At 50.7% G+C, this 26,924-nt stretch overlaps 1 protein-coding gene across 4 annotated transcripts in view; it reads left to right on the top strand.

The window, feature by feature from the left end:
- The window catches only part of SHPK (sedoheptulokinase), a 36,573-nt gene extending 11,070 nt beyond the window's left edge, over positions 1-25,503 (top strand). For 2 of the 4 annotated variants that reach the window (XM_026449106.2, XM_026449103.1), the window contains 6 exons: positions 4,040-4,181; positions 11,338-11,521; positions 12,078-12,230; positions 14,065-14,240; positions 18,883-19,083; positions 23,708-25,503. In XM_026449106.2, coding sequence (XP_026304891.1) covers positions 4,148-4,181; positions 11,338-11,521; positions 12,078-12,230; positions 14,065-14,240; positions 18,883-19,083; positions 23,708-24,120 — 1,161 coding nt within the window. In that variant the 5' untranslated portion in view covers positions 4,040-4,147 and the 3' untranslated portion in view covers positions 24,121-25,503. Of the gene's footprint in view, positions 1-1,515; positions 1,846-2,750; positions 3,446-4,039; positions 4,182-11,337; positions 11,522-12,077; positions 12,231-14,064; positions 14,241-18,882; positions 19,084-23,707 lie in introns of those variants that run through there. The other 2 variants (XM_026449104.2, XM_026449107.1) reach the window with 2 other exon arrangements.
- The last annotated feature ends 1,421 nt before the right edge of the window (positions 25,504-26,924 follow it).

Below are 26,924 nucleotides of genomic sequence, written 5' to 3'. Positions count from 1 at the left end.
AATAAGAAAATCTACCTCATGTGGTTGTTATAAGAATTAAGTGAGTTGCCGGGCGCGGTGGCTCAAGCCTGTAATCCCAGCACTTTGGGAGGCCGAGACGGGCGGATCATGAGGTCAGGAGATCGAGACCATCCTGGCTAACACGGTGAAACCCCGTCTCTACTAAAAATACAAAAAACTAGCCAGGCGAGGTGGCGGGCGCCTGTAGTCCCAGCTACTGGGGAGGCTGAGGCAGGAGAATGGCGTGAACCTGGGAGGCGGAGCTTGCAGTGAGCTGAGATCCGGCCACTGCACTCCAGCCTGGGCGACAGAGCAAGACTCCACCTCAAAAAAAAAAAAAAAAAAAAAAAAAAGGGTGAGTTGATAATTATACACTACAACTACTGGCTTGTGAAAGCTCAAGGTAGAAATGGACAATTTCAGGATCATGGGCTCTGTTGGAGATGTAGGTGGGTTAAGAAAAGATGTTAATCTTCAGAGCTGGACCCCGTTAATTCCCTAAAAAGGAAAAGTGAACTGCGTTCAGCTAATTGACAATAGAAATTAATAGCAAGGAACTTTCTGTGTAACCTCACATGACTTTTTCCTGGGCCTCAGCTTGTTCTCTGAGTTGAAATAGGCAGCCTCTGAGGCCCCTTTCAGCCACAAACCTTGGTTTTCTGAGCCAATATCCACTCCCAAGAGCTTTCTTTTTCTTTTCTTTTCTTTTTTTTTTTTTTTTGAGACCGAGTCTCACTCTGTTGCCCAGGCTGGAGTGCAGTGGCGTGATCTTGGCTCACTGCAACCTCCACCTCCTGGTTCAAGTGATTCTCCAGCTTCAGCCTCCTGGGTAGCTGGGACTACAGGTGTGAGCCACCACACTTAGCTAATTTTTATAATTTTAGTAGAGACAGGGTTTTGCCATGTTGGCCAGGCTGGTCTCGAACTCCTGACTTCAAGTGATCTGCCCACTTGAGCCTCCCAAAGTGCTAGGATTGCAGGTGTGAGCCACTGCGCCCGGCCCAGCTTTGTTTTTCACAAGCTGTAGCCACATGCATGGACACGGTTGTTTAGGGTTCAGGGTCCATTTGGCTCAGAAGCATTTCTGAGGATAGGGATTTCAGGAGCACTTTGTATCTATATAGAAGCTTTCAAGATTAGTTTGATTGGGGCATTAGGGCATATTAAAAGGATTCTTACTTAAAGGAGTATGAATTGGAGGCAAAGTTGGCTCTGACCCTGGTGGGGTGAGCAGGAGAGCTGGGGTTAGGGGAGAGTAGGCTCAGAAAGTACCCCTTTCTCTTGAAATAGGGCAACTTTTTTTTTTTTTTTTTTTTTGACAGGGTCTCGCTGTGTCATCCAGGCTGGAGTGCAGTGGTGCGATCTCTGCTCACTGTGACCTCTGCCTCCCGGGTTCAAGTGATTCTCATGCCTCAGCCTCCCGAGTAGCTGGGATTACAGGTGCGCGCCACAATGCTTGGCAAAGTTTTTTGTATTTTTAGTAGAGAGGGGGTTTCACCATGTTGGCCAGGCTGGTCTCAAACTCCTGACCTCAACCGATCCACCCGCCTGGGTTTCCCAAAGTGCTGGGATTACAGGTATGAGCCACCCCGCCCGGCATGGCTACTTCTTGAAAACTTTTCTGCACTCCCTCCCCAGCTTTCAGCAGGCTGTTGTGTGCTTTCAGTCCCAGCTGGTGTGCCACACCTGTCTAATGAAGTGCTTAGCGGAGGCCAGTCATGACCCCCCACACCACGTATGAATCATGCTCTGGGACAAACAGCGCTACTGTGATTTAGTCTATGTGGCGAAGAGTTTCTCAACTTTGGCGCCGCTGACATTTTGGGCTGCAGAGTTTTTGTTGTGGTGAGTGATGTCCTGCGCGTTGTAGAATGTTTAGCAGCATCTCTGACCTACTAGATGCTGGCCACACTTGCCCCTCTTCCCCAGATGTGACAACCAAAAATGTCTCCATGTTGCCAGGTGTTCTGTGAGTGATAAAACCACCCCAAGTAGGAACCAGTGATCTACAGTCATATCTGCAGCCGGGCACGGTGGCTGACCCCTGTAACCCCAGCACTTTGGGAGGCCGAGGTGGGCGGATCACTTGAGGTCAGGAGTTCAAGACCATCCTGGCCAATATGGTGAAACCCCGTCTCTACTAAAAATACAGAAATTAGCTGGGCGTGGCGATGCGTGCCTGTAATCCGAGCTACTCGGGAGGATGAGGCAGGAGAATTGCATGAACTCGGGAGGCGGAGGTTGCAGTGAGCTAAGATCGTGCCATTGCACTCCAGCCTGGTGACAGATTGAGACTCTGTCTCACAAAAAAAAGAAATGTAACTCCTACAAATGGAGCCAGGCGTGGCCTTTTCAGTTTTCTAGCTGCCCTGTTAAAAGGAATAAAAGGAAACAAATGAAATTAATTTTAATTGCATATTTTATTTAACCCAGTGTATCCAACACATTATCATTTTGATGTATGATAATCAAGTCTGGGTGTGGTGGCTCACACCTGTAATCCCAGCATTTTGGGAGGCCAAGGCAGGCGAATCCCTGAGGTCAGGAGTTGGAGACCAGCCTGGCCAACATGGCGAAACTGCCTCTCTACTAAAAATACAAAAATTAGCTGGGCATGGTGGTTTGAGCCTGTAATCCCAGCTACTCAGGAGGCTAAAGCAGGAGAATCGCTTGAACCTGGGAGGCGGAGGTTTCAGTGAGCCAAGATTACGCCACTGCACTCCAGCCTATGCAGCTGTATGCAGCTCACGCCTATAATCTCAGCTACGGGGAAGGTTGAGGCAGGAGGATCACTTGATCCTAGAAATTTGAGACCAGCCTGGGCAACATAGTGAGACTCCACGTGGCCATGGGTTTAAGGAAAAGGATTAAATGAGATAGTGTATATTTTTTGTCATACTAGATTGTAGTCTGGTGCGTGTTTTCTATTTACATTTCCATTCAGACTAGCCACATGTGGCTAATGATTTTGGTATTGGACAGTGAGGGTATAACCAAATGTCTCTTCCCAGAACCCTTCCTCCTGCCCACCACCCCCACGTCTCCACCCTGCTCTTCTTTCTTCCTTCTGGGGATCCTGCGTAGCCATCTGGCTTCTCTGTGCCTCTTGTCTTCCACTTCCTCTTGGTTGTGGTCTCTCTTGTCTGTAGAATCCTTGCTGGGCTGTGGGGCTACTGCCTAGGAAAGGGCTGTGCTTCCTCTGAACTCCTTGCCCCATCCTACCCCTCCTCTCCTCCCTTCTTTCTCTTCCTTTGTTCCTGCTTGTTAGGAGCCAAGAGCTGCCCCTGACCAAGGCCGCAGGCTGACAGGGGCAGGTGAAAGGTTTCCGAGGAGGGGAAGACAGCTCTCCCTGGAGGGAAGCAACACGTCTGAGAACTCAGCCTTCGAATGCCTTTCTAAGATCTTAGCTTTGCTAGTTCCTCAAAGAGCTGACATTTATTGGGGGGTGAGCCACAACTCTCTTCCCCTTTTTCTCTTCTGAACTTTCTGTGGATTCCTCTGGTTGTTTTTTTTTTTTTTTTTTTGAGATGGAATCTCGCTCTGTCGCCCGGGCTGGAGTGCCATGGCACGATCTTGGCTCACTGCAACCTCTGCCTCCCTGATTCAACCGATTCTCTTGCCTCAGTCTCCTGAGTAGCTGGGACTACAGGTGTGCGTCACCATACCCTGCTAATTTTTTGTGTTTTTAGTAGAGACGGGGTTTCCTCACGTTGGTTGGCCAGGCTGGTTTCGAACTCCTGACCTCAGGTAATCCGCCTATCTCGGCCTCCTAAAGTGCTGGGATTATGGGCTTGAGCCACTGTGCCTGGCCTTGTTTCTTCTGTTTATAGCACACAGAATGCTGTTCTCCGCTGAGTCTGACCCCAGTGGAGGGCAGGCCCGGGCAGTTTGCTGCAACTCACCGGCAGCAGCACCTCAACTGTGAAGTTGGGAAGTGGACGCTGCCCACCACAGTCCTGCTCCAGGACATCCTGGGAGGCCTGCGCCTCCCCCTGCCCCTGTGTCTGCCCCTGTCCAGTGTGTTCTCTTCTGCTTCCAGGGGCGGGAGCAGGATGTGAGCAGAATCCTCCAGGCCCTGCACGAGTGCCTTGCCGCCCTTCCCCGGCAGCAGCTCCGGAGCGTCGTGGGCATCGGGGTGTCGGGCCAGATGCATGGAGTCGTGTTTTGGAAAACAGGCCAAGGTATGCTGGGCTCGGGGATGGTCTCAGGCTGGTAGCAGTCGCTTCCAGAACGAGAGCAGGGCCGCACGAGAGCAGGGCCGCACGAGAGCAGGGCCGCAGGGCTTTCTGAGAAGGGTCGGGTTATCCTGCACTGGGAATAGGGTCTTGTTTCTTGGAATGGACGAACACGGGCTGCCTCCTGCGTGGGTGAGCATTCTGTTTGTACCCATGTGAGGCGAACAAGGGGACTGCCCACTCCCACGTCATCAGCACGTTATCCACGAAGAGGGATCCAGAGAGCGTTTTCGTGGATTCCCCTGAAGGACCCAGCGGAGTGCCTTTTCCACAGCGTTCTCTTTACCGTGTCAGTATCAGAACGTTAATGCAGACAACCGAGAGACTGGCTGTAGCCACAGGAGGTGCCAGGATACAGAGGGCATGCTTTTGAATTGGGGCACATTTGTCGTTGTTTACATATTTGTGATTTGGGAAATTCCAGGGCATATCTTTTTTTTTTTGAGATGGAATTTCACTCTTGTCGCCCAGGCTGGAGTGCAGTGGTGTGATCTCGGCTCACTGCAACCTCCGCCTCCCGGTTTCAAGAGACTCTCCTGCCTCAGCCTCCCGAGTAGCTGGGACTACAGGCGCATACCACCACGCCCGGCTAATTTTGTATTTTTAGTACAGATGAGGTTTCACCATGTTGACCAGGATGGTCCTGATCCTTTGACCTTGTGATCCACCTGCCTCGGCCTCCAAAAGTGCTGCGATTACAGGCGTGAGCCACCGTGCCTGGCCATATATATATGTATCTTTTTAAGATGGAGTTTCACTCTTGTTGCCCAGGCTGGAGTGCAGTGGCGCAAACTCAGCTCACTGCAACCTCTGCCTCCCGGGTTCAAGTGATCCTCCTGCCTCAGCCTCCCGAGTAGCTGGGATTACAGGCGCCCGCCACTGCGCCCAGCTAGTTTTTGTACTTTTAGTAGTGACGGGGTTTCACCATGTTGGTCAGGCTGGACTCGAACTCCTGACCTCAAATGATCCACCCACCTCAGCCTCCCAAGTGCTGACACTTGGGATGACAGGTGGGAGCCACTGCGCCCGGCCGACATATCCTTTTTATGGGTTCAGTTGCTAAGCATTTCTAGTTGGTTGTCTTATGAAGGTCTGCCACAGTACAGAGGGGGGTAACCTGTTCTTTTTGGCCTTGAGGAGGAGAACTAAGACAGTAAAACCACAATGAGCACTTCACATGCCTGGTGCCTGGCTGAGGACATCAATTGCATGGTCTCATTGGATATTCCCAACAACCTGGTCACATAGGGTTACACTACTGTCCCCATTGTGCAGATGAGAGGTTGAGGTTGAGAGAGGTTAGAATAATATGCTCAGGGTCATATTGCAGCAAGTGAACCCCACTTTTGAATCCAGGTCTGTTCAAGGAGCTTTTATTTATTTACTTATTTATTTATTTATTTTGAACGGAGTCTCGCTTTGTCGCCCAGGCTGGAGTGCGGTGGCACGATCTCCGCTCACTGCAAGCTCCGCCTCCCGAGTTCACGCCATTCTCCTGCCTCAGCCTCCCGACTGGCTGGGACTACAGGCGCTCGCCACCACGCCCAGCTAATTTTTTGTATTTTTAGTAGAGACGGGGTTTCACCATGTTAGCCAGGATGGTCTCGATCTCCTGACCTCGTGATCCTCCCGCCTCGGCCTCTCAGAGTGCTGGGGTTACAGGCATGAGCCACTGCACCTGGCCTCAAGGAGCTTCTAAAGGCCTGGTGGGGTTGTTTTTGGTGAAGGACCAGAGCTGCCGGGGGACACAGTGGCTTAGTGAGAGACTTCCCAGCAGAATGTCCAAGGAAGGATGAGACTCCTGTAGGAAGTTGGGAGCTCTCTGTTACGGCAGGCATTAAAAAAAACTTTTTAAGGCCAGGTGTGGTGGCTCATGCCTGTAAATCCCAACACTTTGGGAGGTTGAGGCAGGAGGAGTATTGCTTGAGGCCAGGAGTTCAAGACTAGCCTGGGCAACATAGTGGGACCCCATCTCTACAAAAGATGTGAAAATAACTTGGGTGTGGTGCAACACGTTTGTAGTCCCAGTTACTTGGGAGGCTGAGGTGAGAGGATCACTGGAGCCGTCGAGGTTGAGGCTGCCGTGAGCTGTGATTGCTCCACTGCACTCCAGCCTGGGCTATAGAGCAAGACCCTGTCTCAGAAAACAACAGCAACAAATCAAACTTTAGAAGAAATTGTATTGGCCAGGCACGACGGTTCACGCCTGTAATCCCAGCACCTTGGGAGGCTGAGGCGGGCAGATCACGAGGTCGGTAATTAGAGACCAACCTGGCCAACATGGTGAAACCCCATCTCTACTAAAAATACAAAAATTAGCTGGGTGTGGTGGTGTGTGCCTATAATCCCAGCTACTCGAGAGACTGAGGCAGGAGAATCACTTGAACCCGGGAGGCAGAGGTTGCAGTGAGCCGAGATCGCACCACTGCACTCCAACCTGGGCGACAGAGCAAGGCTCTGTCTCAAAAAAAAGAAAAGAAATTATAAAAGATTGAATTTAGACAAACAAAAATAGGAAGAATGGGGGGAGGGGGGAGGGATTGCATTGGGGAGTTATACCTGATATAAATGATGGGCCGGGCGCGGTGGCTCAAGCCTGTAATCCCAGCACTTTGGGAGGCCGAGACGGGTGGATCATGAGGTCAAGAGATCGAGACCATCCTGGCTAACACGGTGAAACCCCGTCTCTACTAAAAAATACAAAAAACTAGCTGGCGAGGTGGGGGGCGCCTGTAGTCCCAGCTACTCGGGAGCCTGAGGCAGGAGAATGGCGTAAACCCGGGAGGCGGAGCTTGCAGTGAGCTGAGATCTGGCCACTGCACTCCAGCCTGGGTGACAGAGCGAAACTCCGTCTCAAAAAAAAAAAAAAAAAAAAAAAAAAAAAAAATAAATGATGAATCGATGGGTGCTGACGAGTTGATGGGTGCAGCACACCAACATGGCACAAGTATACATATGTAACAAACCTGCACGTTATGCACATGTACCCTAGAACTTAAAGTATAATAAAAAAAAAAAATAGAATAGTGCCATGAACCAACATATACCCATCACTCAGCTTCAACAAAATCAACATTTTACTACAGATGAACATTTTAAGCAGAAGATGGATGGCTACTTTGGGGGGCTGTAGTTACGAGGATTTGAACATTGGATTTATCCCTTTCTACATGGAGAGTCGGCAATTTAGAGTGCCCTGAAGTGCCTGGTGACTCGCCTGTCAGTGGGACTGGCATTTAGTGATGCACCCTTTAATCACCCCCAGATGGGGCCGGGCAATCGTAGGAGCCGATGCAGGCTCTCCCTCCTCCCCTTCCTCCCTCCTGTCCACCTATCGTCGGGCCCGCCGGGGCCATGGGAGCTGCTTGGCACCAAGCAGTGGTGGGAGCACAAGGCGATTAGGATATCAAGGCTAACCTCTCAGAGGGAGTCTAGATTGTAAAAGCTTTTAAAACTCCTTAATTTTGCATTAATGAGTATAAATGTCCTTTTAATACGAAAACCCTTCCCAAAGAGGACAGCAGAGAGCCGATGATTGTGGTCCGGTCACATGCCTTCCTTTCTGCCTGTCTCCTGGGCTCTCTAACAACCACACAAACCATCAGCCACATCGTTGGAAGGAGCTGCTTCATATTTTATTGAGCCAGCCCACATGCCTTCTGGGTTTGTTTTCTGTTTCTGGGAAGGAGGAAGGCCACAGTTCGGTGACGGTGAACCTGCTTCGTGGAGTCAAGTGAAATCACATTTGGGATCCAGTCTTGCCGATTTTAATGGCAGCCTTAATTCAGTTTGGTTTCCCTACCTACAGCATATAAAGGCCTTTGCTAGGCCCTGGGGGAGAGATAGAAATGAAGGAACGAAGCCTCTTACCTTCCAAAACAGTCAACACAGACGGACAGGAGTAACTTGAGCAGAGAGCTAAGTGCTTCAGTGAGGGCACCCGGAGCGAGCTGGAGGGGAGGAGAGGGAGCGATTAGTGTCTTCTGAAAGGCCTGTGGTTACGCCGGTTTCCAGACTCCATTTTCAGGCTCAGTAAAAGCAGAAGAGAAACCAGGATCATAAAAGAAAGCTAAAAGGCGAGCAGCAGACAGGGAGAAAATATCTGGTAGTGAATAGTGGACAAAGGACAGGTCAGTACATGCAGAGAACCAGTAACTAAGAGAGAACAAGCAGCCCTGTGGAAAAACGGGGGAAGGATACCAACAGGTTATTCCTAGAAGAAGAAATACAAATGGTTAGTAAACATCTGGAAAGATGTTCAGCATCGTCAGTAATTAGAGCAGTGCAGATGAAAACAACAACGCCACACTCTCCACCCATTGGATGGTAAGAAATCAAAATGTTCAGTAATGTTGAGAGTTGGCAAAGGGAGTGGAAAACTGGTATTTATTTTTATTTTTATTTTTTTTGAGATAGAGTCTTGCTCTTGTCGCCCAGGCTGGAGCACAATGGTGCGATCTGGGTTCACTGCAACCTCTGCCTCCCGGATTTAAGTGATTCTCCTGCCTAAATCTCCCCTCACGAGTAACTGTTATTACAGGCACCTGCCACCATGCCTGGCTAATTTTTTTTTTTTTTTTTGAGATGGGGTCTTGCTGTGTTGCCCAGGCTGGAGTGCAGTTTTTTTGAGATGGGGTCTTGCTGTGTTGCCCAGGCTGGAGTGCAGTGGTGTGATCTCGGCTCACTGCAAGCTCTGCCTCCCAGGTTCACGCCATTCTTCTGCCTCAGCCTCCTGAGTAGTTGTGACTACAGGCGCCCGCCACCAAGCCCAGCTATTTTTTTTTCGGTATTTTTAGTAGAGAAGGAGTTTCACCATGTTGGCCAGGTTGGTCTTGAACTCCTGACCTCAAGTGATCCACCTGCTTCAGCCTCCCAAAGTGCTGGAATTACAGATGTGAGCCACCGCGTCTGACGAGGTAACAGATATTGAGGATACAAATAGAAGCACTAGCATCTAAATAATAGACCGGAAAGGGAAAAATAAAAATGGAGAGGAGGAAATCTTTGAAGAAATAATGGAGAAAAATTTCCTATAATTGGCAAAATAAGATGGAACACCCCAGCCTGAAAGGGCCCATAGAATGTCAAAGAGGAGATAAAGACAACGCCCAGCTAGATATATTCTAGTGAACGTTTAAGGATTTCAAAGACAGAATTCTAAAAGCTTGCAGAGCAAAAGATCAGATCCCATATGAAAGAATAAGGGTGAGATTGACATTAGATTTTTTTCAACAGCAACACTCCATGTGAAAAGACAATGGAGTAGTATTTTTTTGTTTGTTTTGTTTTTCCGAGATGGAGTCTCACTCTGTCGCCCAAGTTGGAGTGCAGTGGCGTGATCTCAGCTCACTGCAACCTCCACCTCCTGGGTTCAAGCGATTCTTCTGCCTCCGTCTCCCGAGTAGCTGAGATTACAGGCATGCGCCATCATGCCTGGCTAATTTTTGTATTTTTCGTAGAGATGAAGTTTCGCCATGTTACCCAGGCTGGTCTCGAACTTCTGACCTCAGATGATCTGCCTGCCTCGGCCTCCCAAAGTGCTGGGATTATAGGCGTGAGCCACCGCGCCTGACCAGGAGTAATATTTTGATGACCTATTGTGGCATAACAAACTACCTCCAACTTAGTGACTGAAAGCACCAAGCATTTATCATCTCATGATTTTTTGGGTCAGGGATTGGGCAAGGCTTAGCCCACTGCTACTTGTACATGGAGATGGTGGAGGTTGCTTATCAGTGTTTATCTAGTGGACAGACTGGTCAGGGGAGTCATGGTGGCTTTACTCAATGCCTGGTACCTTGGTGGGGAAGGCTGGAGGCTGGGCTCACCTGGAAACGGTATGCCGGCTGCTCTTTGCCCGTGCTCTCCTCAGCATGGCGGCCTCGGTGTAGTTACACTTCTTATCTGGAGGCTGACTGCCCCAGAGAGAGTTATGTAAGAGGCTTGGGTGGGAGCTGCAATACTTCTTATGACCTAGTCTTGGGAGTCCCAAGATGTCACTGCCTCCACATTCTCCTGGTCAAGCACGTCACCAAGGTGATTCTATATTCAAGGAAAGAGGATTCAGATGCCACCTCTTGGAGGAGTAGTGAAGAATTTGGGACAGTCGACCACAAAAAGTGCTTTTAAGCATGGAAGGGAAGGAACTCAGAACCAGACTGTTACAACTGATCAAACTGGCATTCAAAGATGGGAACATGAAAAATATCTGGAGGCATCTGGGTCTTCAGACACTGCCTGGAAAGACTGACACTGAAATTGGCCTTGGGCGAAATCACTGAATAAGAGCAGAGAGAAATCCAGAGGATGTCACAAGACACAGATGAAAAAAATCTCATGGTCAGATTTTTTTAAAGTAAATTTGGACATCTAAAAATCAATCAGGGCCAGGCGTGGTGGCTCATGCCTGTAATCCTAGCAGTTTGGAAAGCTGAGGCGGGTGGATTTGCCTGAGCTCAGGAGTTCGAGACCAGCCTGGGCAGCATGATGAAACCCTGTCTCTACTAAAAATCCAAAAAGTTAGCCGGGCGTGGTGGCGTGGGCCTGTAGTCTCAGCTACTCGGGAGGCTGAGGCACGAGAATCGCTTGAACCTGGGAGATGGAGGTTGCAGTGAGCCGAGATGGTGCCACTGCATTCCAGCCTGGGGGACACAGTGAGACTCTGTCTCAAAAATAAAATAAAATAAAAATCAATCAGCTAAGACCTAAGGAAAAGAGAAAATTTACTGGTAATCAAGTAGCAGGAAGCCTAGATAATGTTGTCATGATGAGGGTTGGAGGGACAGAGACCAGGGGACTTGAGATTGTGCCAAACATCTTCTCACGGGATGTGGGGAGATGAGATATCAACTTCAAAAAAGAATAAAAAGAAACAGAGAAGTGTGGCAAACGGAGGGAGTATGTGACATGCCCAGGGTCCCACAGTCATCATGTGGTAGAGGCAAGCACTAAAGCCAGTGCCATCAGGACCCACAGGTGCGCCAGGCTTTATCATGGGACCATTCGCACATATTTTGTCACTCACCAGCAGAGTAGTATCAAGGCCGTGCCGTGCCTAGTCAATTGCTCTTTTCTTCATTTTTGGCCATCTCTTTTGTTCCAGGCTGTGAATGGATAGAGGGAGGGATTACCCCTGTGTTTGAGCCCCGAGCTGTTAGCCACCTGGTCACGTGGCAGGATGGCCGATGCAGCAGCGAATTCCTGGCCTCTCTACCCCAGCCGAAGTCTCATCTCAGTGTGGCCACGGGCTTTGGCTGTGCAACTATCTTCTGGCTTTTGAAATATTGGTACGGGCAACTGCACTTTGACTTGGGGGCTGGGTTTCTGGGAGAATGAGAATGGGTCGGGGCTGCGTCAGCATCACCCCGCCTGCTGGGCTGTGCTGCAGTGAGTGTGTCTTGGCAGGACAAGAGGGAGCATGGCCTGGACCTAGATGGGATCCAGAACCGCATCCTTTTGCAGAGGGCTCTCTATTGGTTATCCAGTTCCACCCAGATGGGAAAAGGAAGGGACAGAGAGGGCAAGTGACTTGCTGAGGGTCACGGGGAGAGTTTGCAGTGTGTTCAGGCCTGCGAGGCTGCTGCGGAGGCCGACGTCTGCTTTCCCAGGCTTGACACTTCCTCCTCTGAGGCCCTTCCCCTGGGGCTGACTTAGGCTGGCTTTGCTTGGGGCAGCTGGAAGGTCCTGATCCCAGGGACCCAGCTGGACTTGAGCCATAGCATGTGGGGTTGTGGCTGCCACCTGGCCATGGCACAGCTGGTCCCCGCTGCCTGCTGCTAGGTGCGGCACATGCTTCTGAGTTCATGTTATACCATGTTGAGTTGTTTTTGGTATGAAAAACAGCCCAGAGTTCCTGAAGTCCTACGACACAGCGGGTACCATCCATGACTATGTGGTTGCCATGCTGTGTGGCTTGCCAAGACCCCGGATGTCCGACCAGAATGCTGCTAGCTGGGGCTATTTCAACACGCAGAGCCAAAGCTGGAACGTGGAGATGTGAGTATCCCATCCTTGCAGGCTGTTCCTCCTGCTCCAATCGAAAGGGCAACCCCAGAGCCAATGCTTCAGTGGGAGCTTTCCCATCTGGGAGTGGTGGGGGGTTCCCGGAGGCCAGGATCAGGGTCCAGTGCCGCCAGCCTGTCCCAGTCACGGGGCATGGGTGGGCCAAGTGTAAGTGCAGCCCTGAGGCCCGGGGTAGGGGCTTCAGCCATGCCGTCCTCCTCCACAGCCCCCCAGACCCCAGCTGGGCTGTCCCTTCTCTGTGACCGTGGGCCCAGTCTGTAGGTTTCAGAGTACAGCTTTCACTCTTTAATACTTAAACTTAGAGGGCCAGGCACAGTGGCTCACACCTGTAATCCCAGCACTTTGGGAGGCTGAGGCGTGTGGATCACCTGAGGTCAGGAGTTCGAGACCAGCTTGGGCAACATGGCGAAACCCCATCTCTACTAAAAATACAAAAATGAACTGGGCATGGTGGCAGGTGTCTATAGTCCCAGCTACTCCAGAGGCTGAGGCAGGAGAATCGCTTGAACCCAGGAGGCGGAGGTTGCATTAAGCCGAGATTGCACCACTGCACTCCTGCCTGGGGGACAGAGCGAGACTCTGTCTCCGAAAAAAGAAAAAAGAACTAGAGATAGTAGGCTTGAAGGATGCTTTTTAAGTTCTTTTCAACAATCATTTGCCTTTTCAGGTACAGAAATCCAGTGCCCTGTAAGTTCACTTCCTTCAGGGCCCAAATTCTGAGCTCTGAAATAAAACAAAAAGCACCTGGTAGTTCAGGTAAAGGACTTTCCAGCATGTGGTGTGCAATTGACAGCCCCCCATTCACTAACACTGAGTGACGAACGCATTTGATATTCAGGAGCCTGCTGTGTTTGACTTTGGTTTGGACTGTGCTAACCAACCGTAATGGCGCTGAACCTCCGGCTGCCTCCCTTTGCAGAGTTTTTGAGTTCCCTCAAACAGGGGAGGCTGGACTTGATCACGGCTGCTTATGTTGTTTGTTTTCTTTCCTGGAAGGTGACTCCTAAGCTTATGAAAGCCATTGTACTCTATTGACAAAGCCTAAGCTCATGGTTTTAAAAAAGCCAGAGAAGCTGCCTGTGACGGCTCTGAGTTCTATCCCCTCTTCGGCCCTGTGTGTCCCATAGCACTTTCCTGTGCAGAGTTTCCTGGAAACAAACGAACAACAACAAAAAAGAAAGCAGTTGGGTGTGGGGGAGTATGCCTGCTTGGGAGGCTGAGGCAGGAGAATTGCTTGAGCCGGGGAAGTTGAGGTTACAGTGAGCAGTGATCATACCACTCCACTCTAGCCTGGGTAACAGAGCGAGACCCTGTCTGAAAAAAAGAAAGAAGGAGCCGGGTGCAGGGGTTCACGCCTGTAATCCCAGCACTTTGGGAGGCTGAAGCGGGTGAGTCATGTGAGGTCAGGAGTTCAAGACCAGCCTGGCCAACATGGCGAAACCCCTTCTCTACTAAAAATAGAAAAATTAGCCAGGCATGGTGGTGTGCACCTGTAATCCCAGCTACTAGGGAGGCTGAGGCAGGAGGATTGCTTGAACCTGGGAAGCTGAGGTTGCAGTGAGCTGAGATGGTGCCACTGCACTCTAGTCTGGGCAACAGAGCAAGACTCTGTCTCAAAAAAATAAATAAGTAAAAAAGAAAGAAAGAGGGAAAGAAAAGGAAGGAAGGAAGAAAGGGAGGGAGGAAGGAAGGAAGGAAGGGGAAAGGAAGGAGGGAGGGAGGGAGGGGGAAAGGAAGGAAGGAAGGATCCCTTAAACTCCAGAAACCTAAGTGTGGGTCCACGTAGGTGTCCACTTTTGTTTTCCAGACTGAGGAGCTCAGGTTTTCCCGTCCACCTGCTCCCAGACATCGCCGAGCCTGGCAGTGTGGCAGGCAGAACTTCCACAATGTGGTTTGAAATCCCAGAGGGGACGGAGGTGGGAGTGGCCTTGGGTGATTTACAGGCCTCTGTCTATTCCTGCATGGCCCAGAGGACAGATGCAGGTAAGTGTTTCTTTTGTTCTGTTCTCAGACTTACACTGTCGCCTGCCTCGTAAGCACCAACGCTGTGCGAGTCTGCAGGCACGCGGAGCTTAGCAGCCTCGGCATCCTGCTGGAGATCATTATTCTGTAAAGGTGAAAAGCACCCTCTTCCTTGCAGGTAAAATCCTCTATGGAGGGAGCTTACAGGCCAGCAGGGCAAATTCTGTCCCTGAGCACCGGCCATCTGTGCTGACCCCCTGTGGGGTCAGGTGGGGGAAATGGCTCTTTCTAGCTGTCTGGTTTCTATGTGACTACGGGCCCAAGAAAATGGATGAGCTGATGAGGGTTTTGGTTACTGTGTGTTTGTTGATGGAAGTGATGTCAGATCTGATTAGAAGTGTAGAATTGGCCGGGCGCGGTGGCTCACGCCTGTCATCCCAGCACTTTGGGAGGCCTCGGCGGGCGGATCACAAGGTCAGGAGTTCAAGACCAGCCTGGCCAAGATGGTGAAACCCTATCTCTACTAAAAATACAAAAATTAGCCTGGCATGGTGGTAGGTGCCTGTAGTCCCAGCTACTTGGGAGGCTGAGGCAGAGAATTGCTGGAACCCGGGAGGCGGAGCTTGCAGTGAGCCGAGATTGCACCACTGTACTCCAGCCTGGGCGACAGAGCGAGACTCCGTCTTAAAACAAAACGATACAAGAAAGTGCAGAGTATTTTGTGTATTCATGGTAAGGGTAGAGGCAGCCGTGTCAAGGGCAGGGGTTGCCTCTTTTTCTCTAAAGGGCAGAACATATTTTCTGTAAATATTTTCGGCTTTGTGGATCATGCAGTCTCTGTTGTAACTGCTCAGCTCTGCTGTAGGAGTTTGAAACCAGCCCTAGACAATGTGTGAATGAACGGGTGTCCCTGTGTTCCAGTAAAACATTGTTCGTAGACACTGAAATAGGAATGCCATATGATTTTCATGTGTCATGAAAAATTCTTCTTTTAATTTCTTTTCAACCATTTAAAAATGTGAGAACGTGGGGCAACATGGCGCTTGGCGGCGCTGCGAGGCCAGAGGCCAGGGCTGGTCAGGTACTCACAGGTTGACAGCAGAGGAGGGGAACCAAGCTATGCTCAATCTGAAAGCAGCAGGATGGTCGGAATTGAGTGAGACACAGATGCCACCTACAAAGCATTCTCCTTCCAATTTTTTTTTTTTGACATAGAGTCTCGCTCTGTCTCTCAGGCTGGAGTGCAGTGGCGCAATCTCAGCTCACTGCAACCTCCGCCTCCTGGGTTCAAGCGATTCTCCTGCCTCATCCTCCCGAGTACATGGGACTACAGACATGTGCCACCACTCCAAGCTGACTTTTGTATTTTTAGGAGAGACGGGGTTTCGCCGTGTTGGCCAGGATGGTCTCAATCTCTTCACCTCGTGATCTGCCCGCCTCGGCCTCCCAAAGTGCTGGGATTACAGGTGTGAGCACCGCGCCTGGTCGTGAATGAATTTTTAAAATGTGGCATATACACATAGCTGAAAAAGGATTGAATGTTGGATAGAAGAAAAACTTAAGTACATTTAAATTTTAAAAAGCTTATTTGGCTGGTTGCAGTGGCTCACGCCTGTAATCCCAGCACTTTGGGAGACTGAGGCAGGTGGTCACGAGGTCAGGAGTTCAAGACCAGTCTGGCCAACATGGTGAAACCCCCATCTCTACTAAAAATACAAAAAATTAGCCAGGATTAGTGTCAGGCACCTGTAATCCCAGCTACTCGGGAGGCTGAGGCAGGAGAATTGCTTGAACCTGGAAGGCAGAAGTTGCAGTGAGCTGAGATCACACCACCACATTCCAGCCTGGGTGACAGAGTGAGACTCTGTCTCAAAAAAAAAAAAAAAAAAAAAAAACAATAGGAAAAGAAAAATTTAAGTACCTTTAAGTTTTAAGAAGTTTATTTGAGCATTCAGTGATTCATGAATTAGGGTAGCACTAGAGAGCAGGTGGCTAGTACACCACTGAGAGGGGTATGAGGGAAGACTTTCATAAGGTGTTTGTAGAAGCCAGACACAGAAAATAATTCTGACTGGTGAGAGTGGACAATTCGGAGTTAGAGGTTCGTTGGTGGTTTCTGATCGGTGTAGTTTCCAGTTTCATTTTACTGTTTACATTGGGGTTTGGTTTGTTCACATAGGAATTCATAGTACGAGAGCCACACCTTTGTCTAATGGCCTCCTGATTAGAGTTTTTTCTTTTTCCCTTTCTTTTCTTTTCTTTTTCCCCTCCTTTCCCCTCCTTTTCCCTCCTTTCCTCTCCTCTCCTCTCCTCTTTTCATTTCTTTTCTTTCTTTTCTGTCACCCAGGCTGGAGTGCAATGGCGTGATCTCAGCTCACCGTAACCTCTGCCTCCCGGGTTCAGGCAATTCTCCTGCCTCAGTCTCCCGAGTAGCTGGGATTCCAGGTGTGCGCCACCACGCCCAGCTAAGTTTTGTATTTTTAGTAGAGACGGGGTTTCACCATATTGGTCAGGCTGGTCTTGAACTCCTGACCTCAGGCGATCCACCCGCCTCGTCCTCCCAGAGTGCTGGGATTACAGGCGTGAGCCACTGTGCCCAGCCACTGGAATTTTTTCAAACAGCACTGATAAATGCTACAAAATGTAAGTGAGAATGAAAGAAACAAAAGTGTTGTCGCCTCCACCTGAGGGGACGGTAGAGGGCGTGTTGCTTCCAGTTTGTAGTCACGGTGGGAAGCTTGACGTGGCAGAAAGCAAACGGTATTGGCTTCCTGAAGCTTGTTTTTGCTCTCTTTGCTTTTGACCCCCTGAGTGGGTGGGAAAATTGGATGCTGCGCTCTGGCCCGTAAACAGATTGGGATGAGCAGGCTTTTTAGCTAGGTCTCAGGAGAAGTGGAGAAGGCACTGCTGGAACAGTCCCCAAGCTCTGGCCTGGAATTAGAGGAGAAAATCATCCACTCTGTGCTGGGTCCAGGGGATTTCCCCCTGCTGGTGACAGGGAAGGTGTTAAGAGAATACTTTGGGGCTGGGCGCGGTGGCTCAGGCCTGTAATCCCAGCACTTTGGGAGGCCGAGGTGGGTATATCACCTGAGGTCAGGAGTTCGAGGCCAGCCTGGCCAACATGGTGAAACCCCGTCTCTACTAAAAATACAAAAAAATTAGCCGGGCGTGGTGGCACGTGCCTGTAATCCCAGCGACTTGGGAGGCTGAGGCAGGAAAGTCACTTGAACCTGGGGACAGAGGTTGCAGTGAGCTGAGATTGCACCATTGCACTCCAGCCTGGGTGACAGAATGAAACTCTGTCTTAAAAACAAAAACAAAAACAAAAATAAAAGCCACAACATAAAAGAGGGAATACTTTGGAAATGAGCAAGAGTGGTGCTCCCTGCCAATGAATGAAGCCTCTCCAGGGGATAAAGCCCTTGGTCTGAGGTCTTACCCTGTCACAGTTTTCTTTCGCTGTGTAACAAATTACCCTGATACATAGTAGCCTAAAATAACAGGCGTTTATTATTTTGGACAGTTTCTGAGGGTCAGGATTCTGAGTGGGGCGGGATGGCCTGGCTCAAAGTCTCTTGTGAAGTTGCATTCACACTGGAGCTGCGGTTTTCCAAAGGCTTGATTGAGCCTGGGGGATCTGCCCCCGAGCCCACGTGTGATGCTGTCGGCAGAAGGCCTCAGTTCCCTGGCATGTGAGGCTCTCCACAGGGCTGCTCACAACGTGGCACCTGCCTTCCCCGAGAGCAAGTGATCCAGAAGACAGCGTGACCGAGACACAAGCCACAGTGCCTTTTAGGACTTAGCCTCTGAAGTCACACACTGTCTCTTGTGCTTTATTTTGTTCACTAGAAGTGAGTCACTAAGTCCAGCCCCCTTTTCATGAGGAGGGGAGTCAGGTTCTACCTCTTGAAAGGAGGAGTATCGCCGGGCGCGGTGGCTCAAGCCTGTAATCCCAGCACTTTGGGAGGCCGAGACGGGCGGATCACGAGGTCAGGAGATCGAGACCATCCTGGCTAACACGGTGAAACCCCGTCTCTACTAAAAAATACAAAAAACTAGCCGGGCGAAGTGGCGGGCGCCTGTAGTCGCAGCTACTCGGGAGGCTGAGGCAGGAGAATGGCGTAAACCCGGGAGGCGGAGCTTGCAGTGAGCTGAGATCCAGCCACTACACTCCAGCCTGGGTGACAGAGCAAGACTCTGTCTCAAAAAAAAAAGAAAAAGGAGGAGTATCGGCTGGGCGCGGTGGCTCACCTGTAATCCCAGCACTTTGGGAGGCCAAGGTGAATGGATCATGAGGCCAGGAGTTCGAGACCAGTCTGGCCAAGATGGTGAAACCCCGTCTCTACTAAAAATACAAAAATTAGCCAGGCGTGGTGGCTCACACCTGTAGTCCCAGCTACTCGGGAGGCTGAGGCAGAGAATTGCTTGAACCTGTGAGGCAGTGAGCCAAGATCGCACCATTGCACTCTAGCCTGGGTGACAGAGCGAGACCCTGTCTCAAAAAAGAAAAAAAAAATCCTTTGATCAACATCTCTTCAACACCTTGCCCTTCTAACTACCCTGGACATATTTTTAAAACCCCACCCGCTCTCACTGCCGAACTGTGACTCGTGACCTCTTAGTTATCCCGACAGGCCTAAGTTCTGCTTTCTCTGGACCCTAGTTCTCAACATCAGCACCTCGGTTCAGCTGGCAGCCTCCATGCCTTCGGGATTCCAGCCTGGAGAGACTCCAGACCCTACGGCCCCAGTCGCCTACTTCCCATACTTTGGCAGGACCTACCTGGGGGTGGCCGCGTCACTCAACGGGGGCAATGTGCTGGCCACGTTCGTCCACATGCTGGTTCAGTGGATGGCAGATCTAGGTAAGGTGTGGTCCACACGGCGCTGTGTTCTCTGCCTGTCCTTTCTACCCGGCAAGGTCTTGGAGTTTCATGCGCTGTTTCAGCGTCCACATGCAGGTCTCAGACCCCACCAGGTCCTGGCATATTTCTCCCATCCTTCGGGATCTGAGCTTGCAGCCTCTTTTCTTCTTGTCCTCTGAGCTGCCATCACCTACTTTTTTCTTTGGGTCAGGCACCCTTCCCTCAACCTTGACTGTGAACCTTCCTAACAGTCTCCCCAGCTATCCCCCGCCCTCCCTGCTCCCCCCTTTTCCCCTCCTGCTCCCTTCTCTTATTCCTGGGGTAGAAGTTATGAGGTTTTCTCTGCTCTCCATAGACAGATGCTCCTCGACTTACAATGGTGCATATTTCACTTACAATGCACTTATATTCTGAGAAGACTGGCCCATAGGAAGTGCGATGTAAATGTTTCTTTTTTTTTTTTTCTTGAGACAGAGTCTCACTCTTGTCACCCAGGCTAGAGTGCAATGGCGTGATCTTGGCTCACTGCAAGCTCCGCCGCCCGGGTTCAAGGGATTCTCCTGCCTCAGCCTTCCAAGTAGCTGGGATTACAGGCACCCGCCACCACGCCTGGCAAGTTTTTGTATTTTTAGTAGAGACGGGGTTTCACCATGTTGGCCAGGCTGATCGCAAACTCCTGACCTCAAGTGATCCACCCGCCTCGGCCTCCCAAAGTGCTGGGATTACAGGCATGAACTACCGTGCCCGGCCTGATGTAGGCATTTCTTTTTCTTCTTTTTTTTTTTGAGATGGAGTCTCGCTGGAGTGCAATAGTGCGACCTCGGCTCACTGCAAGCTTCACCTCCTGGGTTCACGCCATTCTCCTGCCTCAGCCTCCCAAGTAGCAGATACTACAGGCACCTGCTGCCACGTCCAGCTAATTTTTAGTAGAGATGGGGTTTCACCATGTTAGCCAGAATGGTCTCGATCTCCTGACCTCGTGATCCGCCCGCCTCAGCCTCCCAAAGTGCTGGGATTACAGGTGTGAGCCACCACGCCCGGTCCGATGTAGGCATTTCTCAGAGAAGCACGGTGCGGGGTGGAACCTAGGAGAGGGGCCTTGGTTCCCAGCTGTGTCCCTAAGTCTCGGCCTTGGCAAGTCCCTTCCCCCAGCTCCAGTGTCTTGTGGTCTTAAGTCCATGGGTTAAAATTAACTCAACAGCTCATAGCAGCTTTGGCCTCCATGAGTCTTCACTAATAGGTTAGGGGGAGCTGAGGATGCAGACACTCTGCTAGAGGCCAGGCCTCTCTTCCAGGCCTCCAGCTGGGATTCACCTTCCTTCAGGTACCCCAGAGCTTGGGTCATGGCCCAAGTATTTCCCAGAGAGGAAGAAGACCTTGAGTATGTTTTAACCTTCCCTTACAACCGTTGTTGGTGCTGTGCATGGTGGCACGTGGCTATAATCCCAGCTACTCAGGAGGCCGAGGCGGAAGGATCGCTTGAGCTCAGAGTTGTTCAAGTCTAGCCTGGGCAACACAGCAAGACCCTGTCTATAAAAAAAAAACAACCTTTTTTCCTGAACTTTTACTAAAGAAAGACAAGAACATGATTTAAAAAATAAAACAGCCAGGCGTGGTGGCTCACGCCTGTAATCCCAGCACTTTGGGAGGCTGAGGCGGGCAGATCACCTGAGGTCAGGAGTTCGAGACCAGCCTGGCCAACATAGTGAAACCCTGTCTCTACTAAAAATACAAAAGTTAGCCAGGTGTGGTGGCACACGCCTGTAATTCCAGCTACTTGGGAGGCTGAGGCAGGAGAGTCGCTTGAACCCGGGATGTGGAGGTTGCAGTGGGGCTGAGATTGTGCCCCTGCGCCCCTGCATTTGCAGAGGTTCAATGTTCCCATGGTGTGACTCCTTGGTGACTCTCTAGATTGGTGGGTCTTAGCAGTGACCACACCCGGGAAGTATTGTGGAGTTTAAAAATAGCATTGCATCCTGGTCCCACACCCATAAATTCTGAGTTATTGGACTGGGTGTGGGCCTTGAGCGTGATGTTTTATAAAAGTTCCTCAGGTGATTCTGAGGCCTGGAGTGTTCATAAGCACTGCTCTAGAACTTTCTCCTCAGAAAGCCTGGTCCACAGTACAGGGCCTGCAGGACAGCTTCCTCTGGGAGCTTTTAACAAATGCAGAACCTTAAGGTCAGCCCTAGGCAATCTGAGTCCAAGCGATGTGTTAAAAAGATCCCTGGCCGGGCGCAGTGATTACGTGAGCCCATGTTTACGGGCTCACACCTGTAATCCCAACACTTTGGAAGGCGGAAGAGGGCGGATCATGAGGTCAGGAGTTCAAGACCAGCCTGGCCAATATGGTAAAACCTTGTCTCTACTAAAAATACAAAAATTAGCAAGGCATGGTGGCATGGCGCCTGTAGTCTCAGCTACTTGGGAGGCTGACGCAGACAAATCACTTGAACCCGAAAAGCAGAGGTTGCAGTGAGCCAAGATCATGCTATTGCACTCCAGCCTGGGTGACGGAGCGAGACTCCAACCCAAAAAAAAAAAAAAAAAAACCCTGAGTGACTCATCTGTACATTCAGGCTGTAGAAACCCTAGGATGGAGAAGCCCTAGGTCTAGGTCGGGGGCTCCCCAGCCTGGCTGTGTATAAGAATCACCCGCAAGTGTTCACCAATTCCAGCCCTCAGCCTGCAACCCACACCAGTTAAATCAGAAAGTCTGGAGATGGGCCCACAGTGCTCTCAAGACACCCCAGTGTTGATAACTTTCTTCTTATCAAGGCGATGTTTGCTTTCCCTCAGGTAATGCTAGGTTAGAGATCAAAAGTATTTCTAAGGTCAAAGTGTATTGAAAGCAAAGGCTTTTTTTTTTGACCAAGTCTTGCACTGTCACCCAGACTGGAGTGCAGTGGCACCATCTCAGCTCACTGCAAGCTCTGCCATCTGGGTTCAGGTGATTCTTATGCCTCAGTATCCTAAGTAGCTGGGACTACTGGCACACACTGCCATACCTGGCTAATTTTTGTATTTTTAGTAGAGACAGGGTTTTACCATGTTGTGCAGGCTGGTCTGGAACTCCTGACTTCAAGTGATCTGCCTGTCTTGACCTCCCAAAGTGCTGGGATTACAGGCGTGAGCCACCGTGCTTCGTCCTTTTTTTTTTTCATTTGTTTGTTTTAAGAATGCAGAGCTGGCCGGGCATGGTGGCTCATGCCTGTAACCCCAGTACTTTGGGAGGCTGAGGCAGGTAGATCACTTGAGATTGAGAGCTTTAGTACAAACTTCATCTGTACTAAAAATACCAAAATTAGCCGGGTGTGGTGGTGTGGGCTCGTAATCCCAGCTACCTGGGAGGCTGAGGCTGGGGAATTGCTTGAACCAGGGAGGCAGAGGTTATAGTGAGCCGATAGGATACGTGCCACTGCACTCCAGCCTGGGCGACAGAGTGAGTCTCAGAAAAAAACAAAACAAAACAAAAACAAACGCAGAGCTAACATGGTGTCAGGGAGAAAAGTCCAACCGGGATTCTGGCTTGACACAGAAAAGCAAGTTGTAGGATGGTCAACTCATCCTTCCTTCTTGGCTTTCAGGTGTCCTGTGCACATAACGAGGGTGGCCCAGACAGTGATCAGTCCTGGGTCCTGGGATTTCTTTCTTTCTTTTTTTTTTTTTTTCTTTGACGGAGTCTCGCTGTGTCGCCCAGGCTGGAGTGCAGTGGCCGGATCTCAGCTCACTGCAAGCTCCGCCTCCCGGGTTTACGCCATTCTCCTGCCTCAGCCTCCCGAGTAGCTGGGACTACAGCCACCGCCACCTCGCCCGGCTAGTTTTTGTATTTTTAGTAGAGACGGGGTTTCACCGTGTTAGCCAGGATGGTCTCAATCTCCTGACCTCGTGATCCGCCCGTCTCAGCCTCCCAAAGTGCTAGGATTACAGGCTTGAGCCACCGTGCCCGGCCGGATCCTGGGATTTCTGATGCTGCTAATGACTCTAATAACATCCATGATGATATTATTGGATAGCTTTTGGTTTGTTTTTTTTTTTTTTAGATGGAGTCTTGCTCTTGTTGCGCAGGCTGGAGTGCGGTGGCACAAGTTCCACTCACTGCAACCTCTGCCTCTCAGGTTCAAGCAATTCTCCTGCCTCAGCCTCCTGAGTAGCTGGGATTACAGATGCCTGCCACCACACCTGGCTAATTTTTGTACTTTTAGTAGAGTCGGGGTTCCACCATGTTGGCCAGGCTGGTCTCGAACTCCTGACCTCAGGTGATCCACCCACCTCGTCCTCCCAAAGTGCTGGGATTGCAGAAGTGAACCCTCACACCCGGCCAATGATAGTTTTTAATCAGTATATACACTTGGTCCCCTTGGTTAAGAAGCCTGGGTTAGGGTTAGGGCTCACAGCAGCACTTACAAGACCTCACCCTGATGTTGCACTGAGACAGCGGGCGGGGATCCAGGGCAGAGTACAGCTAGCCTGGCTATAGAAGTCCCTGAGCCCAGAACCACCAGCTGCAGCGGGAGGAGAAGCAGCAAGTAGCGCTATTCCCGCCCTGTGGGAATTCTGTACCATCTCAGCCTGCATCGAGGGGGCTGCATGAGCTCACACAGATCTTCTCTGTCTCTGGCAGGCCTGGAGGTTGAAGAATCCACTGTGTATTCACGCATGATCCAGGCAGCTGTGCAGCAGAGAGATACCCACCTGACCATCATCCCAACAGTGCTGGGGGAGAGGCACCTGCCGGACCAGCTGGCCTCCGTGACCAGAATCTCCTCCTCTGACCTCTCCCTGGGGCACGTGACCCGGGCTGTGTGCCGAGGCATTGTTCAGAACCTGCACTCCATGCTTCCGATTCAGCAGCTCCAGGAGTGGGGCGTAGAGCGCGTGATGGGCAGTGGGAGTGCGCTGTCCAGGAACGAGGTGCTGAAGCAGGAGGTGCAGAGGGCTTTCCCTTTGCCCGTGTCCTTTGGGCAGGATGTGGACGCAGCTGTCGGGGCAGCTCTGGTCATGCTCCGGAGACACCTCAACCAGAAGGAATCTTAAGACAGCAAACTCTTTCGCCAAAGGACTGCTGCGAATTTTACCTGGTTAACATTCCTGACACCATCTGTGGGTCATCCTTTCCCTGGACAGTTCAGTGGACAGCTTTTAAGCCATGCTTGTTGTGAGGTTCCATCTCGGCCAAGAACTTCCCTTCAGAGCATACTCTAATAAGGCAGCCAGGAGCCATCAGCCAGATCCCAAATGAGTGCCTTCTGAGAGAGACCCAGCTGGGAGCTCTTTACAAATGTCAGTGTGGGCGAGAGAGCGTGAGAGCACAGTAGCCCAGGCTCCTGGTCAGCAGACCCATCTGTGGTTCACTTGTAGACAGAGAGCAGAGCAGTGTGTACTTCAGACACCAGAAAGTCTAGTGACTGTGGCCCCAAGTAAGAAAAGAAGACCTGCCCCATGCCCAGCTTTTGATTATTGTTTTTGGAGACCTGAAGCTCAGACTCGGGTTATATGGACTTCTGGAAAAGTTCTCTCCTGGACTGAACCATGTGACCGGAGTCCCCTTTCCTAGTCTCATCCTCCCCTGGCCGCAGGTGCTTAGCTGGGCCAGGGAGTAACCCAAGCACGATGCAGCAGACTGGCTCAGAGGACGATGCAGGGCTGCGTGCTGGCCTTCTTGCTGCATGTACTGAGCCCCAGGAGAGCTTGCTGCACCCGGGCTGCCCAGGTCTTCACGGCACAACTGCCTGGAAGGCAGGTTGCAGAGAGGGAGAGGCAGATGGCCCGAGCAGCAAGGGGGACCGATGCTGTGCGGCTCACAGCACTCCAGAACCCGACAAGGCACCCGCAGGACCCCTTGCCAGGAGCATGTCTGTGCAGCAGTGTTTTTGCCCCTGCACATTCCAGAAGCCTTCATGGGAGGGGATGCAGCCAGGCCGATTCCTGCCAGATGGGGCAGGTAGTTCATTCAAAGGGAACTCTGTATCCCATAGGCCTAGGCCCTCCTTTCGCTTGGTGCGGGCTTTGCTGGCCCACTGTCTGTTCCTGGCTCAGCAGAAACATCTGTTTGAGTCAGCATCCCTGCAGGGACCCCAGAGCATCGTAAGCCTTCCTGTGATTGGTAGGGATGGCTGTGGGGTGGTTTCCAGGAGGGGGCCACCATCGCTGCATCTACTCCCAGACCCCCAAAGGAGCCCAGGCTCAGGCGGGCCTGATCCAGAGGCACCCAGGCAACCACGAGTTTAGGAGGCAGTCATAGTCTCTCTCTCTCTCTCAGTATCCACGACAGGTATGAAACATATTGTCTCTTTATAAATGTCATTTTACAAATTATGCGATTATCTGGAAGCTCTGAGATGAGAGCAAATGGCTGATCATGCTGGCCAAATGTCAGATACTAAAGCCCATATTAAATGGAAAATTCCTGAAACAGTTCCCAAGTTTTCCACTGTGCGTGGTTCTGAGCAGTGTGATGGTCTCTCCCGTGCTGTCCGGGATCCGAACTGTCCCTGTTTCCCCATGTCCACGCCGTAGACGCTCCCCTCTCCGGTCAGTCACTTGGTCATCAAATGGCCCGTCCTGGTATCACGGTGCTCGTGTTCTGTCACTCTTACTTCATAAGGGCCCCAAAGCACCAGAGTAGTGATGCTGGCTATTCGGATATGCCAAAGAGAAACCTAAGGTGCTTCCTTTAAGTGAAAAGATGGGAACAAAACAGTCATACGCTGAATCTTCTATCTGTGAAATTGTAAAGAAAAATTCATGCTAGTTTTTTTTGCTTTTTTTTTTTTTTGAGGCACAGTCTCACACTCTGTTGCCCCGGCTGGAGTGCAGTGGCGCAATCGCGGCTCACTGAACTGCCTCCCGTGTTCGAGCGATTCCCTGGCCTCACCCTTCTGAGTAGCTGAGACTACAGGCTCCTGCCATCACTCCCGGCTAATTTTTTTGTAGTTTTAGTAGAGATGGAGTTTCACCATGTTGGCCAGGCTGGTCTCGAGCTCCTGACCTCAGGTGATCCGCCCACATCGGCCTCCCAAAGTACTAGGATTGCAGGCGGGAGCCACTGACCCCGGCCTCATGCCAGTTTTGCTGTCACACCTGGAACTGCAAAAGTTGCGATCACAGTGTGTGATATCTTTTATTACAGTATATTGTTAAAACTGTTCTACTTTGGCTGGGTGCGGTGGCTCATGCCTATAATCCTAGCACTTTGGGAGGCCGAGGCAGGTGGATCACCTGACGTCAGGAGTTTGAAACCAACCTGGCCAAAGTGGTGAAACCCTATCTCTACTGGAAATACAAAAATTAGCTGGGCGTGGTGGCGGGTGCTGTAATCCCAGCTACTCATGAGCCTGAGGCAGGAGAATTGCTTGAGCTCGGGAGGCAGAGGTTGCAGGGAGCTGAGATCGCGCCACTGCACTCCAACCTGGGTGACAGAGTGAGACTCTGTCTCAAAAAAAAAAAAAAAAAATTGTTCTACCTTATTGTTGTAGTTAACCTCTTACTGTGCCTAATTTATAAACTGAATTACATTACAGATATGTATATGTAGAAAAAACATGGCATATACAGGATCCAATACTAGCTTTGGTTTCAGGCATCCATGGGGGTTCTTGGGACATACCCCTTGTGAATGACAAGGGGTTACTATCATTTTTTTTTTTTCTTTTAGACAGAGTCTCACTCTGTCGCCCAGGCTGGAGTGCAGTGGTGCGATCTCTGCTCACTGCAACCTGTGCCTCCCGGGTTCAAGCAATTCTTGTGCCTCAGCCTCCCAAGTAGCTGGGATTACAGGCATGCACCACCACACCCATCTAATTTTTCTATTTTTAGTAGAGACGGAGTTTCACCATGTT

This window comes from Piliocolobus tephrosceles, chromosome 16 (assembly GCF_002776525.5).
Source record: "Piliocolobus tephrosceles isolate RC106 chromosome 16, ASM277652v3, whole genome shotgun sequence".
NCBI classification, from domain to species: Eukaryota; Metazoa; Chordata; class Mammalia; order Primates; family Cercopithecidae; genus Piliocolobus; species Piliocolobus tephrosceles.
Note: the sequence above shows the minus strand (reverse complement) of the source record. Positions and strands in the feature narration are given on the sequence as shown.